Genomic DNA, 15218 nt, shown 5'->3' with positions numbered 1-15218 from the left:
TGATTGTCGCCGGACAGTCCTTCCTGCAGCAACATCAATGTATGGAGGTGTTTCTTCTGTTCTTAATTAGGAGTCTGTGTCCGTTGAAAACTAAGTTCTGTCCACCGTGGGAGTTAAATATCGAACATTAACTTGAACTTTAGCCATTTTGTTATGGCAGTATGGCTTGCAAATGCCATTTTATACACTTCCAAGATTGACATCAATCACTCATATATAATTTTAATCATCCCTATGCATTTAATCATGTACATGAGAAAACTGTTCACCCAGTCAAAGCCCTTCCAGAATGCCCCCAAGTCGTACCACAACTACCCATTTGATGTTTAACAGTAAAACACTCATCCCTTCAAGAATATGAACCAGGACCATTTGACACCCAACGTATCTTTTAACCTCGCACACACCGATTCATGGTGATATGACAACTCCATTTACGGATATCTATAATTGGAAAGTCATTATGAGTTGCTTTAGCGGAATTTCTTGTGAGCTCAACTAAACAATGTATGGTTATTATGGTATCGTTAATTTAAATTTATAAAGATTTATTTTCGAAGAACCATGTTCGCATTAAATAAGCCTGCCAGCGGACTTTCAGTAACGCAAAGTGTGAAGAGACAGTTGTTATGTGACAAGGCATTGACGTCACATTAAACACTATTACGTTTCATGAGCACAACTGACGGGACAATCACAAAGCAAGATCTGAAGACAAGTGATGATAAATGGTGTGTTTGAGTTTAATGTTTTTTTTGCACTCAGGGATTTTTGTTACTTGAACATCAGTTTCATTAAGCATAGAACGGCTGGGTAAAACGCTGATCCGGGTTCGATCCCCTGATGGACCATGTCTGGTATACCCCGCCCTGAAATGGCTGGAGTATTGCTAAAATAGCAACATGAACCTTCACGTTCAACACACATTAAACGAGGTCATGCCTTTCAGCTGGTCATGGCAACATTGCGATGATCTCAATCCTGAAGATAACAATGAGACACGAATTGTGTGTAAGCTGGCGTTGTCCTACCATATCACTATACAGGCTACTGTGGTCACTTTTCGGGATAAAATAAAGAAACACATACAAATTAATAATAAGATGGACCGAGTAGGATATTGTTAGATATATGATTAGACTTACCCGTTGCTTACTGTGGTCAGAGCTGGGAGCCCCGCATTTGTAACAAGGAAGTAAATTGAACGACCTGTAATATCTCTGATATTTGGAAACTGGTTTGCCAGGTTAACCATCAGTGTTTAAACAGGAGCAGGTAGCAATGCAAGAATTCCAGAGTACATACTCGTTGCGTCGTTCATGTTTATGTGTTCATGTGTTTACGACGGGTGTCATCTGTGGGGCAGCTCCCCTTTTCGTGAACACCTGTTATCATTACTACTCGATAGTGACTCATAAACACAAGCCCATGACATAGTTGGAATCGTCCAATGGACTTTGGTTTAATCATATGTTTATTAATTTTGTCGCTTTTGATTCCTAGCTTGTATCTGTCTCGAAATGTGACTCTGTGTTGCGTGTCAATTCCCAAACGAAACGATATGTTAACCAAGAAGTCAGTACGTAAAAGAATTAAGTGTAAACAAAAAAAACAACCAACAAAGGGTATGCAATCAATATTGTATTACACATTTAAATTGGTTTACAAATCAATATAAATTACTGCATAGCAATTACAATGGCAGTACACAAAAGAGTGGTAGTACAATCTTCAATGGCAATATATCATATGGTAGCAGTGGTCAGTGTTATATACAAAAGCAAAATAGCAAAAGTAAGTGATAATAATATATATTCACTCAGCAGCAACAATGGCCAAGTTTCCGTGAAAGTGCCCAGGCAGGGAAACCGGGGTGATAAGTGATCTTTACATGAAAGCTGGTCTTGTTGTAATATACATGTAATGTGCGGAAATGTGTGATGAGATGAGACAGGCACGCGTCCACTCCACTTATTGAGTCCAACTAGCTTCCAGAACTTTCCACACAGAATACTCCACATGTTTCTGTAAGGCTTGACATACATCAATGCTTTTCCGGAAGTTAACACATGGCACTTACATCTGAATATAGTAACTTCCTCATCACTGCTTACATTAAATAGTACTACATTCCTGACAACTAATCATTGTTTAAGTACATTGCATTGAGCTTCTACCGAATCTCAACTAAAACAATGTTAATCAAAAAGTTACAATCATTGTTTAACAATAAAATACACTGATATATAACAATTGTTACAGTATCAAATATTGAAATAAACACATAAATAAATCTGACTTGGGCATAGTTATTTATTCACGTATTCGATACGTATTTCTGTCACAACAAGATCACCATGGTGACTCAGCACGACTGTAATAAAGAGGAGTTGTCCAGAAGGAAATACAGATTTGGTGACATTATATGATTTGAAAGTTAAATTCCAAATATATATATAAAACATCAGCCTACCTCACCCAAGTTTGCGTTAAACAAACGTGTTTTTTATGAGCAAAACAACCAGTGTGTTTTGTACACATAAAAAACACACGTGTGTGAGTATCATGCTCATAACAAACACTCGCACATCAGATTGTGTGCTTACATGAAGATGTACATGTACGTGCAAATTGTGAATCACGACCTTAAAGTCGAGGAGATGTCTTCTCGGATATATATTGAAAGATGCATTATTCAATTTCAGAATAAATTTAGTTTTATTTTACAATTACTTTCCCCCGTCAGCATAGTATATAGCAAATGGTTTCATTTCATTCATGTAGCAATAGTTCAATTTAAGAATGACTGTTGGTATTTTATGAATCGAAAAACCGATGTGCAAACTTTGCATGAATTTCGCTAAATATACTGCGCATGACGATACATGTGAGCAGAAAGGGAATTCCCTCGACTGTGATATTGGGATTCACTGACTTTCTGAAGTGATAAAAGTGGGCGTTGCTTAATATTTTACATTCATTGGGAAATGAATGCAATAACACGTGACCAATTCAGCTAATAAGAATGCAGGAATTTAGTGAACACAACGGACATTTAATTAGATCGTTAATGATGTTAACAAAACCTGGTATTTCAATAACTCTTTATATACCGCATACAAAGAAACTGGCCGCTAGCAGTATCGCACCATGTGCGTTTATACATAAGGTATACAGAGTTACGTCCCTTGGATCATTTAACCGAGACAGACACATCGAATCAGCCGGAGAATCCTGTATCAATATAATAAACTTAATTGTTGTGCATGTAAGATATGTTTATATTGTAAGTGCGCCAATTCACGGTGCTGCAGATGTCATATGGGTGACAGTGAATGTAAATGGACGTGATCTAAAGATGGAGTTAGATACTGGCTCAAGAAGTTCTATCATTACTGAAGGCGTTTACAGACAGAACTTTTCAGAATGCAGCTTACAAGAATCACCAATCCCAATGAGAACATACACAGGTGAGCTTGTCACAAATCTTGGTATCATACATGTTGACGTTCGTGATGGTGAAAGAGTAAACCAGTTACCACTACATGTCGTGCAGGGAAAAGGTCCTCCGTTACTGGGGAGGGCGTGGTTACCATACGTAAATATTGACTGGAAATCATTAGGAAATGTCAACATGTGTCACAAAATGTCAAGTGAAGATCAACTCAGTGAAATGTTTTTGAAATACTGTGATGTATTTTCTGATGGACTGGGTACAATTAATGGAATCAAAGCCCATTTAGAAGTGAAAGATGGTATGTCTCCTAAATACATGAAAGCTAGGCCTGTTCCTTATGCACTTCATGATAGAGTGAATGAAGAAATTTCAAGAATGGAGAAAAATGGCGTGATTATCAAAGTAGAACATTCTGAGTGGGCTACACCAATAGTTCCAGTGGTCAAACCTGACAAATCTGTCAGAATATGCGGCGATTTCAAATCTACTGTAAACCCAGCTTTAAATGTGAACCAGTATCCACAAAACAAGATTGAAGACATGTTCGCTCAACTTGCCGGAGGTCAGAAATTCTCAAAGATTGATCTTGCTCATGCTTATCAACAAATGGAGGTGGATGAAGACTCACAGAAATTACTCACCATCAATACTCCAAAAGGACTCTACAGGTACACAAGACTTGCTTTCGGCATTGCTTCAGCTCCTGCAAGTTTTCAAGCTACAATGGACCAAATTTTTCAAGGTTTGCAGAAAGTATTATGTCATCAAGATTATATTCTAGTGACCGGTTCAAATGATGAAGAACACTTACAGAACTTGGATGCAGTTTTGTCAAGATGACAACAATTTGGCTTGAGAGTAAAACAAAGTAAGTGTAAATTCTTTGTAGACTCATTCAAGTATTTCGGTCATGTTATTGACAAAGAAGGACTTCATACTTCAGAAGATAAGGTGAAAGCTATCATCAGTGCTCCAAGACCTGAAAATGTGACACAACTACGTTCCTTTCTCGGTGGAGTCAACTACTATGGTAGATTCATCCAGAACCTTTCTACAATCGTTCACCCGTTAAACGAACTGTTGCAGAAAGACAAGAAATGGATATGGTCAACTGAATGTGAGAAATCTTTCAAAATGTCTAAAGCAAAAATTGCAAGTTCCGATGTGTTGTGTCATTATGATCCATTGTTGCCAATAACATTGGCATGTGATGCATCCTCCTATGGCGTGGGTGCTGTGTTGTCTCATGTGATGAGTGATGGTACTGAACGACCGATTGCATTTGCTTCAGGAACAATGAACAAGGCTGAAAAGGGATATTCACAAATTGATAGAGAAGCCCTAGCAGTTATATTTGGTGTGAAAAGATTTCATCAGTATGTGTATGGTAGGCATTTCACACTCGTGACAGATCATCGACCTCTCACTGCCCTGTTTGGTGAGGGACGGTCAGTACCATCATTAGTTGCTGCTCGTCTACAGAGATGGGCATTGATTCTCAGTGCATATGATTACAAAATTCAGTACAAATCTTCCTCTGCCAATGCAAATGCTGATGTGTTGTCTCGTTTACCTCTACCTGATACAACAAAATGTGTGAGTGATGATGTAGATTTGTTCTATGCAAGTCAGTTTGAACATCTGCCTATTACAGCAGGTGATGTGAGAAATGAGACAAGGCGAGATCCTGTTCTTTCACAAGTGTACATGGCAGTGATGAACGGTTGGGATAAAGATCACAGTGAAAACAAAATAATGAAACCATTTCACTCAACAAGATATGAGCTTTCCATTCAATTAGGATGCATTGTATGGGGAATGAGAGTAGTGATTCCTTCTAAACTCAGAAACGGTGTTCTAAATGAGTTACATGGTGGTCATTTTGGAATGGTGAAAATGAAATCAGTTGCTAGAAGTTATGTGTGGTGGCCTGGAGTAGATGCTGATATTGAAAGTACTGCAAGAATGTGTATTACATGCCAGAATCTTCAAAATGATCCAACAAAAGCTCCTGTTCATCATTGGTCATGGCCATCAAAACCATGGTGTCGCATTCATTTGGACTTTGCTGGTCCTTTCATGGGTCACATGTACCTCATTGTTGTAGATTCTGATTCCAAATGGTTAGAGGTGATTGTTATGAATTCAACTACTGCTGATGCGACAGTGAAAGTGATGAGAGGTTTGTTCGCGAAATATGGATTACCACTGCAAGTTGTTACAGATAATGGTCCACAATTTGTGTCAAATGAGTTTGAAACATTCTTGAGAAGTAATGGTGTAAAACACATCTTATCTGCTCCATATCATCCTGTTACAAACGGACTTGCTGAGAGAGCTGTTCAATCCTTCAAACAAGCTATGAAATCAACTAGAGGGGATGATGCAACATTACAGAAGAAGATTGATAGGTTTCTGCTAGCCTATCGTTCTAGTCCCCATTGCACAACTCAAGAAACTCCAGCAAAACGTTTTCTTGGAAGAGAACTAAGATGTAGACTTGACTTAATCAAGCCTAATCATGCTGATGTTGTTGCTACAAAACAGTCTTCTTCATTGTGTCAACCTGGCGACACAAGACAGCTAAATGACAATGATAAGGTGTTGGTGCGTAAGTACAACAAAGAAGACAAATGGACTGCTGGCAAGGTGATGACAATGTGGTGAAAGACATTATGATGTTGACATTGGCAATAGAACTGTCAAGCGTCATATTGATCAATTAAGGTGTAGAGATGCAACTAGTAACCATGGTAACGAGAACATGATTGTTCAAAGTGACTGTAGTGCAGGGACTGTAGAAAGTATCAGGGTCAACAAAGGCGACCCTATCGTAATACCTAGTGCATCACAGCAATGTGACGAAGACCAGTGTGAAGACAGTGAGGTGACAATTGCAAAAATACCAGCAAAACAAACCGTGAGACGTTCATAAAGAGTGAGAAAACCTCCCGATAGACTAACCCTGTGAGAACACAATGTATAAACTGACAGTTTTGACAATTAAGTCATTGAATAAAGTATTCAGCAATGTGTAGCAGATATCATATATATATATGAGTTTATCATTTGTGGTTGAAAGTTGTAACATTGTTAAATTATAACTTTAGAAAATAGCTCATAGTACTGTGTTCTGAATATTGTAAATGTATTGGTTAGAGAAGTAGAAAGTAATTTCTTTTAAGGGGGAGAAATGTTGTGCATGTTAGTTATGTTTATATTGTAAGTGCGCCAATGCGCACGTGCAGTGACGTCACTTTAGGTGTGACGTCATTATGTTGTTGTTGTAACCTAGGCAGCTGTGTGAGGCAGTGGCAGTTCTACATTAAACAGTCATCGAGCCAACTACGGTATTATGTATTTGATGTTCCTCCAATGTGCGGGTCGGACAATAACATCATACATACACAACAGTGGCGACGAGGATAAAACTTTCTATACGTGTTTACATTCAGTGCTTTTCCATAATGGCAGGCGTCATTGGAGATGTTGGACAGTTCGGTGAAAGTACATACACAACATTAATCACTGCAATTAAAAATACAAGGGGCGGCCCCTGGATCTGAAGCTCGTCACGCAAACCAATGACACAGAATGTCACTGTTTGTTTGAGTAAATGATGACACATTCTTCATTGCTTGTTCAGTTATTCCAGTTATGTGCATGAATGTCTTAAAAAGGCAACAATGACTGTCCTTTGAAACTCTTATTTGGAAATTTTGCAGAGTTTAAGGTGAAGTACGTCTGAGCTTAAGCCAAGGTGTCTAAATACAGTGTTTATATGAACGCATGTATCTTTGTCAATTTTCATTCGGATCTTGGTCACCATGTCTCTGTATGGACTCATTTGCATACACGTTCCTCTCAGCAATGACGTCATAAACAGATGATTCCCCACGGACCTGCAGAGTTGAGTACTTTTGCATTTGTTCAGCTTTGAGTATCTGCATGCTGCGTCTAATTCTGAAATTCAGGATTAAGTAACTTATGAACAACAGCATCGGAAACAGCAACTTAAAGTTTACTTTTTAAATATGTTCCTTCAATAGGTGTTAAAACAGTTAAGTTTGGTGATATACACATGCACGTTGTATTACCTGTAGTTATTTGCAGTTGTTATAACTGCATACACACACGAAATGGCCAGAAGACAACTGACAACAATGAGGCGGATATCTGAAATATTCAAGTAACAGATGTAAGAAAATGAATACATACCTCCGTTATTTGTGTAATTGTGACGATGAATTGTGTATACTGAGTAAGGTAATGGAATAACCCAAAGAAAATGAAACCTAATCAGTGCATGACCTATGTGCGAACATTTCCACTGCTTGCCACGAATCCAAGACACGCACAGGTACACACGCACACATACATACGCGCACTCACACACACACATATGCGTGCTCACCGACGCACGCACAATCTTAGCGGTCATGATCTACATGTAACTGAAACTAATCTACTAGCTATATAGTTACCCTTATGTCCTTGACCCTGCTGTGCTTCTGGTGCTGCTACTGCTGCTATTGTCGTTGATTGATGCCCCGCTCTACATTCACCTGTGACTTTGTCACACAGCTCAGACTGGTTCAAGCAGCTGCAGACACCGGAACAGTTGATACCGTATGTGTAGTCAGCACATTTTGAAAACATGCATACTGTAGATTTATACGTGGCATTAAATATATTTAAGCTATATGTTTATACCTTATTTCAGTGCATAGGAGAAGTAAAACACAAAGATATTCCCCCTTTACCAAACTACAAACAAGTAACTTCTTATCACTTTGTATGCACAGTGGTCCCATATATCCTGGTTGGCAATTGCTTTCACAGCGTCCAGTTTGGGCATCACATGAGCCGTTGATATGGCAGTGACCGCAAATATGTAGACAGTCTTCCCCATACCTCCCGGCGATACATGCTATTGAAACAATTGATGTAATTAAAAATAAACTGCCGGGCAAAGAAAGTACACACCCGTGTTTGATGTTGGCTCAAATGAAACAAACAAGAAATGGTTATTCGATGGTGATGTATTTAATACGGGTATCATTGTCACTTTAAATGTATACTTTCTCGGCAGTTTGTTATCACAAAGCATATGCTTGTGTATCATGTACTGATTTGCTGCAGTATATTCTTATTCAATATTTAATGGAATGTTAATAGAATGTGGGATTATTTGTGTTTGTCCATGAAGTAACATATTTGTATCTCAATCGCACTTTTTATGCAGTATACGTCCCAATGTGCACTAGATCAGGTTCGGTGGCTTGATTGATAGTGTTTAGTGTGTGTCAAGTACAAATTGGAACTGACATTGTGTATTTATATATGTATTAATATAATGTCTTTATTTCCATGTATAATCTAATCACTATGTGTTAATATTATGACTCAAGGTTAAATAAGATATATTACCTGAGTTACACAGTGGAGGTTCATATCCAGGTTTACAAGCAGTCAGGCATGTCCCATTTAGCACAGAACATGGGGAATCGTCCTTACAGTGTCCACATCCTTGGCAGGTAGGTCCATAGAAGTTAACTGCACACACTGAATGGACGAAGATTATCTTAAAGCCTTCCCTTGAAAGGATGAAATTACCACATCACAGGATATATTTATTTTTAAAACCGCTTCAATGACAAAATACAACATATGTTCTCAACAAAATACGTATCGTAAGATTATAAATTGAATGTCAGATTAAAATCTTTCATGGTGAGATTGTTCTGTAACAAGTCACATGTATGAAAGGTGGAAAGATGTATGGACTGATTCACGTATAGAGATGTACAAATCAATGTGCAGTCTCGCTCTTGGAATTGCGAGGGTAAAACTTTAACTGTAAAACTTCACTTGTTATAATCGCTTCTTCTCGCAGTTGCTTTGCTGATGTAAATTTTAATTGTCGTTTTAATTTCCTTCTTGAAAGCAACTTGGACATCTTATACGACTTTTGCAGTACAACATAATCTTAACAATGTTCCAAAAGACACTGTTAAGACAATTATGGTGTAAATACCATTTCTTTAATATAAGATCAAACCTAGATTCGTTATGAAGAGATATTTAAAGACATATGAGAAACAGTTTGCATGAAGCGTGGATTGTCTAACTGTCTCAAGTACTAAATAATATCTGGTACATTCTTTGTTAAACTATACGGATTGGTCTTGAATGTGAAAAATTAGGAATATTTACAGGTGGCACAGGGGTATTCATGTCAACATATATAATAATACTAATAATAATCATAATCATAATCATAATAATAAGCCAATTTATAATGCGCCATATTCTATTTATCAAGTTAATGCTCTTGGTGCCACACAGTTTGAGCAAATAATGCTAATGAAAGGGGAGTAGAGTTGATAGTGTTGTCTGTAAAGGTATGTTTTCAGATGAGCCTCAAAGGACGAAAGCGATGACGACCGCTCAAGATCAGATGGTAGTTTGTTCCATAGCGAGGAAGTACAGCACTGGAAAGATCTCTGACCAAAGGTTTAGAGACGGGTTTCCTGGACTTGTAACCGGTGGTTATTCTGATAACGACGAGATCTTGAAGGGTTGTATTTAGGCAGTAGTTTGTGAAGATATAATGGGGCTGTTTCCATGTAGCATTTGTAGTCCAGAGTTAAAATTTTGAATTAAATTCTGGCTTTGTGTGGTAACCAGTGCAGCGACATCAGAGCAGATGTTACTGGAGTCCATATCTTACAAATACATTTTGTGGATTTTTAATTAGATTATGATTGTAATCAAAATGTAAGATGTAGCTACCTTGACACAGTGGACAACGAAATAAACAAATGAAATACACACTGATTTGGGAAATTTTACAGTGATATGTATTCAGACCAATCATTATGTTAAGACTATGGTAACAATAAAACATTTAGGTAATGTTATAACTAAGAAATAAATATAAGGCATATGCACAATGTATTGTGATATTTACAGAACTACAATTTCAGAACAATCATATGTAAAGAGAGAGAGTGCGTGTGACACCCAGAATTACATGTCTAATTCTAATGTCTAATGTCAAGAAACATTTTCGCACATGATTACATGTTCGACAAAAAAGATAAATTGAGGGAAAACTATTCTCACAGCTTTCGAACATATACGTAATTCCATTTAAATGACATCACTTCCGTTCTAGTGATAAAAAAATCAGATTTGTGAAAAGACATCGACACACAATGCGATTTGAAATTAGAAAATAGAAAGGAAAGTCTATGCTTATATGATCTTCCTTTTTAATGTCATTATTTCCTGTTGGGGTATATGCAATTCGACTTCAAACAGAATGTCCCAAATTTCTCTACAACGGTCAGCAGCTACCACATACATTTACACATGCATAATAGTTGTTGGCATGAAATGCCATTGCCTTAGAGATCATCACAATAGTGTTTTACATGAGCCCTTACAATAGAGACAGATATTTATTAACATACAACACTGACGGATCTTCTAAAGTTATAGTAAGTGTGACACTAGCTAGGTGTTACACATCGTATTTAAACCCACAGCATGACAGAAAACACCGGGCATTTCAAGCGTTGTTAATAGAAACGACAACAATCATTCCCACAACCATAACGTCTCGTCACGATATGGCTGAAATATTGCCGATGTGACGTTAAACTTTAACTCACTCACTCCATAATCACAACAAATTTCATCTAAAAGCAGAGTCCATTGTATTATACCGAATGTATATAAAATAACGTCTCACTTTTACACAAAGGGAAGAGGTAACCCTGTTGACATCCTTGTGTGCAGGTTCCATCATCCTTCTTACAGTCCGACGACCCGCTACACTGACCACACGTAGAGAAACAGTTGACCCCATAATGATGTTGGCCACAATCTGTACGGATAGGTAGATAAACACGTCTTGACTTTATACTCTCTGTTTTAAGGAGGAAAACTTGAATTGATGACAACATTTATAAAAGCCATTGAATGCGAAATTAATGTGTTTAACAATTGCCTAGTGTAAAATTCACTATTAAGGCATCAGTTGGCACTGCTTGTGAATGGATTTCCTTTCATTAGTTTGTTACAGATAAACAATTGGTACAAAGAGACTATTGTCAAACCATGCTGGCATTCTGGACCTTGTTTCCCAGCAGCACATCCACTACTACAGTGGCCAGTCTCCTTGTTACACGCTTCAGAGGCAGTTCGACACTGGCACTGCTTGTTACAGTCAGGTCCAAACCAACCATCGTTGCATTCTACAATACACAAGACACATACAAAGACATTATATTTTCTCAGCTGTGTATCACTATAGTCATTTGACAAAATCACAATCACAAAACGTTTTACTGTACAGACAATATGTGTCCAATACAAATTAATTCAGAACTACGTTAATACTAAACTTTAAGTGAAAAAATCTACCAGATGGACGATTTCCCAATTTCACATTGTGTCAAACCTTGCTGGCATTCTGGACCTTGTTTGCCAGCAGCACATCCACCCCTACAGTGGCTGTACAGACAATATATCTTCAATACAAATTAATTTAGAATTACGTTGATACTAATCTTGAAAATCTACCAGATGGACGATTTCACATTCCGTCATACCTTGCTGACACCCAGGTCCATGTTTTCCGGCAGCACATCCACCCCTACAGTTGCCAGTCTCCTTGCCACATACTTCAGTTGTATTCTGACACTGGCACTGCTTGTCACAGTCATCTCCAAACCATCCATTGCTGCATTCTACAAGTACACATACTATGAGATGCAAATCAGAGAACACCTAATGAATCCGATCCAATAGGCGTTTGTCATTTGGGACCCATGTAGAACAAATTGTCTGAGTATTTACTCCAACTAATACACTTTATACGTCAGTGCTGTTTGGGCTGCATGTAAACAGACAATTGGGCCGTGCACTTTTGGACCAATAGTTAAAAGCCAAAAGAGCGAACTGTTCACTACAGACGTCCATTTGCTAGTCATAGAAGCCGCGTATTTGGCTGTGCTTTGAGACAGGGGAGTTGTGACATAACTTTATCGGGATAAATAGAACGGTTTCTTCACCTCGTTCTTTGTATCGTAACTGTCCTTTTATAACCCGATACAATACTGTCATTAAACCTCTATCTGTTACTGATAATGTTATTATTTAAAGACAGCTCTCGTTATCATATCCTATGTTCGTGTTTATATTCCGATGTTTTTATTTAATGCTATAAAATAATAATATGTATTGCAAATAAGGAAAATAGCATGTCAGCATGACTACTCACGGAATATCTGCACCTCACATAATGTCAGGTAGGGTCCATCGACACTTATTGTTACAGATGAACCATTCAAAGCTTCGACACATGTAATATTTAAAACAGTTTCTTGTCTGTTGTCTGCGGACAATGTGTAACACAGCTGGTCACCAACCTTCACCTGAAGGCCCACGTTGCGGTCAGTCCCTGTGAACAACAAACATTATGTGATGATACAAGATGTGTATAGGTATAATGTGTAGCCCCGGTAATGCCCTGTGGTACATGTATATGTTGTGATATAAATTCCACATGTTGGTATTTATCCTTCTTGTGTTGATAATTGTATAAGAATACGAATTCACCACATATCATATGCATGTACATAGTCTGTGTGGTCAGACTGCGTTCACCTACTTAACTTCTCTTACAAAACCCGGGTTAGATCCGGGTTAAAATATGTCTTCAGCAACCAATGCCTGTAGTAAAAGCAAATAACAGGATCGAGGGTCAGAATTGCTGACTTGCTTTATGCATGTCATTGCAATCAAATTGTGCAGATCGATGCTGTGACTACACACGTTATGTGAACAACAAACATTATGTGCTAATACAAGATGTGTATAGGTATAATGTGTAACCCTGATTAGGTCCTGGTGGTATTGTAGCGGCATACATGCGTGTTGGAATTTATCCTTTTGATGTTGATAATTGTAAATATTATGTATTTCGAACTATGGCGTCTGAACAAGCACAATTTGTAGAACAATGCGAGTAATAGTGTGATGTGATATATGTTCAAGACATTCCTTGGGTTATATAAGAAATGACTTAATATCATATGTCTGACTTGCTTGATGCATGTCGTCGCATCCGAATTGTGGAGTTCGATGCTCATTATGTCAATCAATGGATTGTTTGGTCGACACTAGACTATTTACAGACTGATGTCATATAAATTGAATATTGCTTAGTGGGCGTTCAACAACAAGCCATGAAATCTCCTAAGAAAGCAGCCAATTGTGTAATATTCAGGGATGGGGCTTAGGATCCTGCCACGCCTAAAGGACACAACGAGTGGGTACTCCTATTGGTATACGCATGTCACCCTCCTCGTGAACAGGATGTATATTATTTAAACAGACAGACTCACAGACACTACGGAGATAAATTCTCATCCGTCTGATCTCCAATGTGGAATTAATGTCAACACGCCACCATGCTCCTGATGACGTGTTGCCTGTATGCGTACAACTTCCATGCTCCAACGTTTGGTCAGTGTTGTCATCGACAGCTTTGTAAGATGGAAAGGGACCACCAAATCCACGCAATTCGCTACTATGCCATGTCGACTTTCCACGCGCTATGTTGCCTTTAACGAAATATAACAAATATTAAAACACAGTCGTTCTCAGCAGCATTATCAATCTAGCAAAGTCAAGCATTTATTTTCAAAAGAGGTATTAAAATTTGCAAATTGTTGGCCACACGACCTATATATATATATATATATATATATATATATATATATATATATATATATATATATATATATATATATATCCGATTACAAATTATGTAAATTAGGTGCAGGTAATTGTGTGCTATTTGGGTGATTCGGCTGACTGAATATTAAATTCGACCCATGTCATGAAGATGAGGTGCCTATAAAGTACTATTTTGTTACACCCATAATTTGTATACATGTATATCAGTTATAACTTATATTATTCCACAGTATTTCCTGATTTTATGCTGCAGTCATATAGTCACACTTTTCCTTACCAGATGTCTGCATAAAGCTCTCTGAATGAAAACATTTATATTGTACTTTTACTCACGCTTTTGGCAGTAACTCCCAAACCAGTCTGATTGGCACATTGTTCCTTGGCAAGGAGAACCAGGGAAATTCGTGCATCCATTCAGACAGTGACAATCTTCTGTAGAAACAAATAGAATGACTACGAGTATCTAATATCTGAGTATGCCTCTTGTTTAACGTTTCCCCACAATCACCTAATTGTACACCTGTGATGTTGTTATAAAAACAACATACACTCCTCACCTAGGCACAATATGATGCCTTGGTAATTATGTCATTAACTTTGGGACTGACGGTGTATTGTTTTTGGTTAATTGACGTATGAATCGAAAAACCGATGAGCAAACTGTATGAATCCGCGTAGTAAGAACCTACCTTGTGAGGAGTTCGGCAATGAGACAAGTAGAAGAACATATACCAGAAACATCGTCCATTTGCTTGTCCAATGAAATCTGAAAACAAATTCAGCCACGTTTAGCCAACCAGAACCACTGAATACGTAAACAGCCGGTTGATCAACATGTAACTGTTGGTGCAACTTTGAAATTGCTGGTAAACATAAAATGAATCCAACAAATCAGCTAACCTGGCTGCTCAAACCTATTCAGATGACACGTCAGTTTCATTTTCGGGATTTACAAATTATATAAGTTATAATGATATAAATACCTGCA

General features: G+C 37.8%; 1 protein-coding gene across 1 annotated transcript in view; it reads right to left on the bottom strand.

Moving 5' to 3' along the window:
- LOC139461068 (receptor-type tyrosine-protein phosphatase alpha-like) overlaps nucleotides 1–14971 on the bottom strand; it is a 49098-nt gene extending 34127 nt beyond the window's left edge. The window contains exons 1-5 of the mRNA XM_071242584.1: nucleotides 14920–14971; nucleotides 14564–14662; nucleotides 13876–14094; nucleotides 12750–12929; nucleotides 12079–12216 (exon numbers count right to left, since the gene is read on the bottom strand). Of these exons, the coding sequence (XP_071098685.1) occupies nucleotides 12079–12216; nucleotides 12750–12929; nucleotides 13876–14094; nucleotides 14564–14662; nucleotides 14920–14971 (688 nt within the window). The remainder of the gene's footprint in view (nucleotides 1–12078; nucleotides 12217–12749; nucleotides 12930–13875; nucleotides 14095–14563; nucleotides 14663–14919) is intronic.
- Nucleotides 14972–15218: the final 247 nt, after the last annotated feature.

This window comes from Haliotis cracherodii, unplaced genomic scaffold (assembly GCF_022045235.1).
Source record: "Haliotis cracherodii isolate W230 unplaced genomic scaffold, xgHalCrac1.p SCAF_14, whole genome shotgun sequence".
Classification (NCBI taxonomy): Eukaryota; Metazoa; Mollusca; class Gastropoda; order Lepetellida; family Haliotidae; genus Haliotis; species Haliotis cracherodii.
The sequence above is the reverse complement of the archived record's forward strand: the minus strand, read 5'-3'. Positions and strand labels throughout refer to the sequence as shown.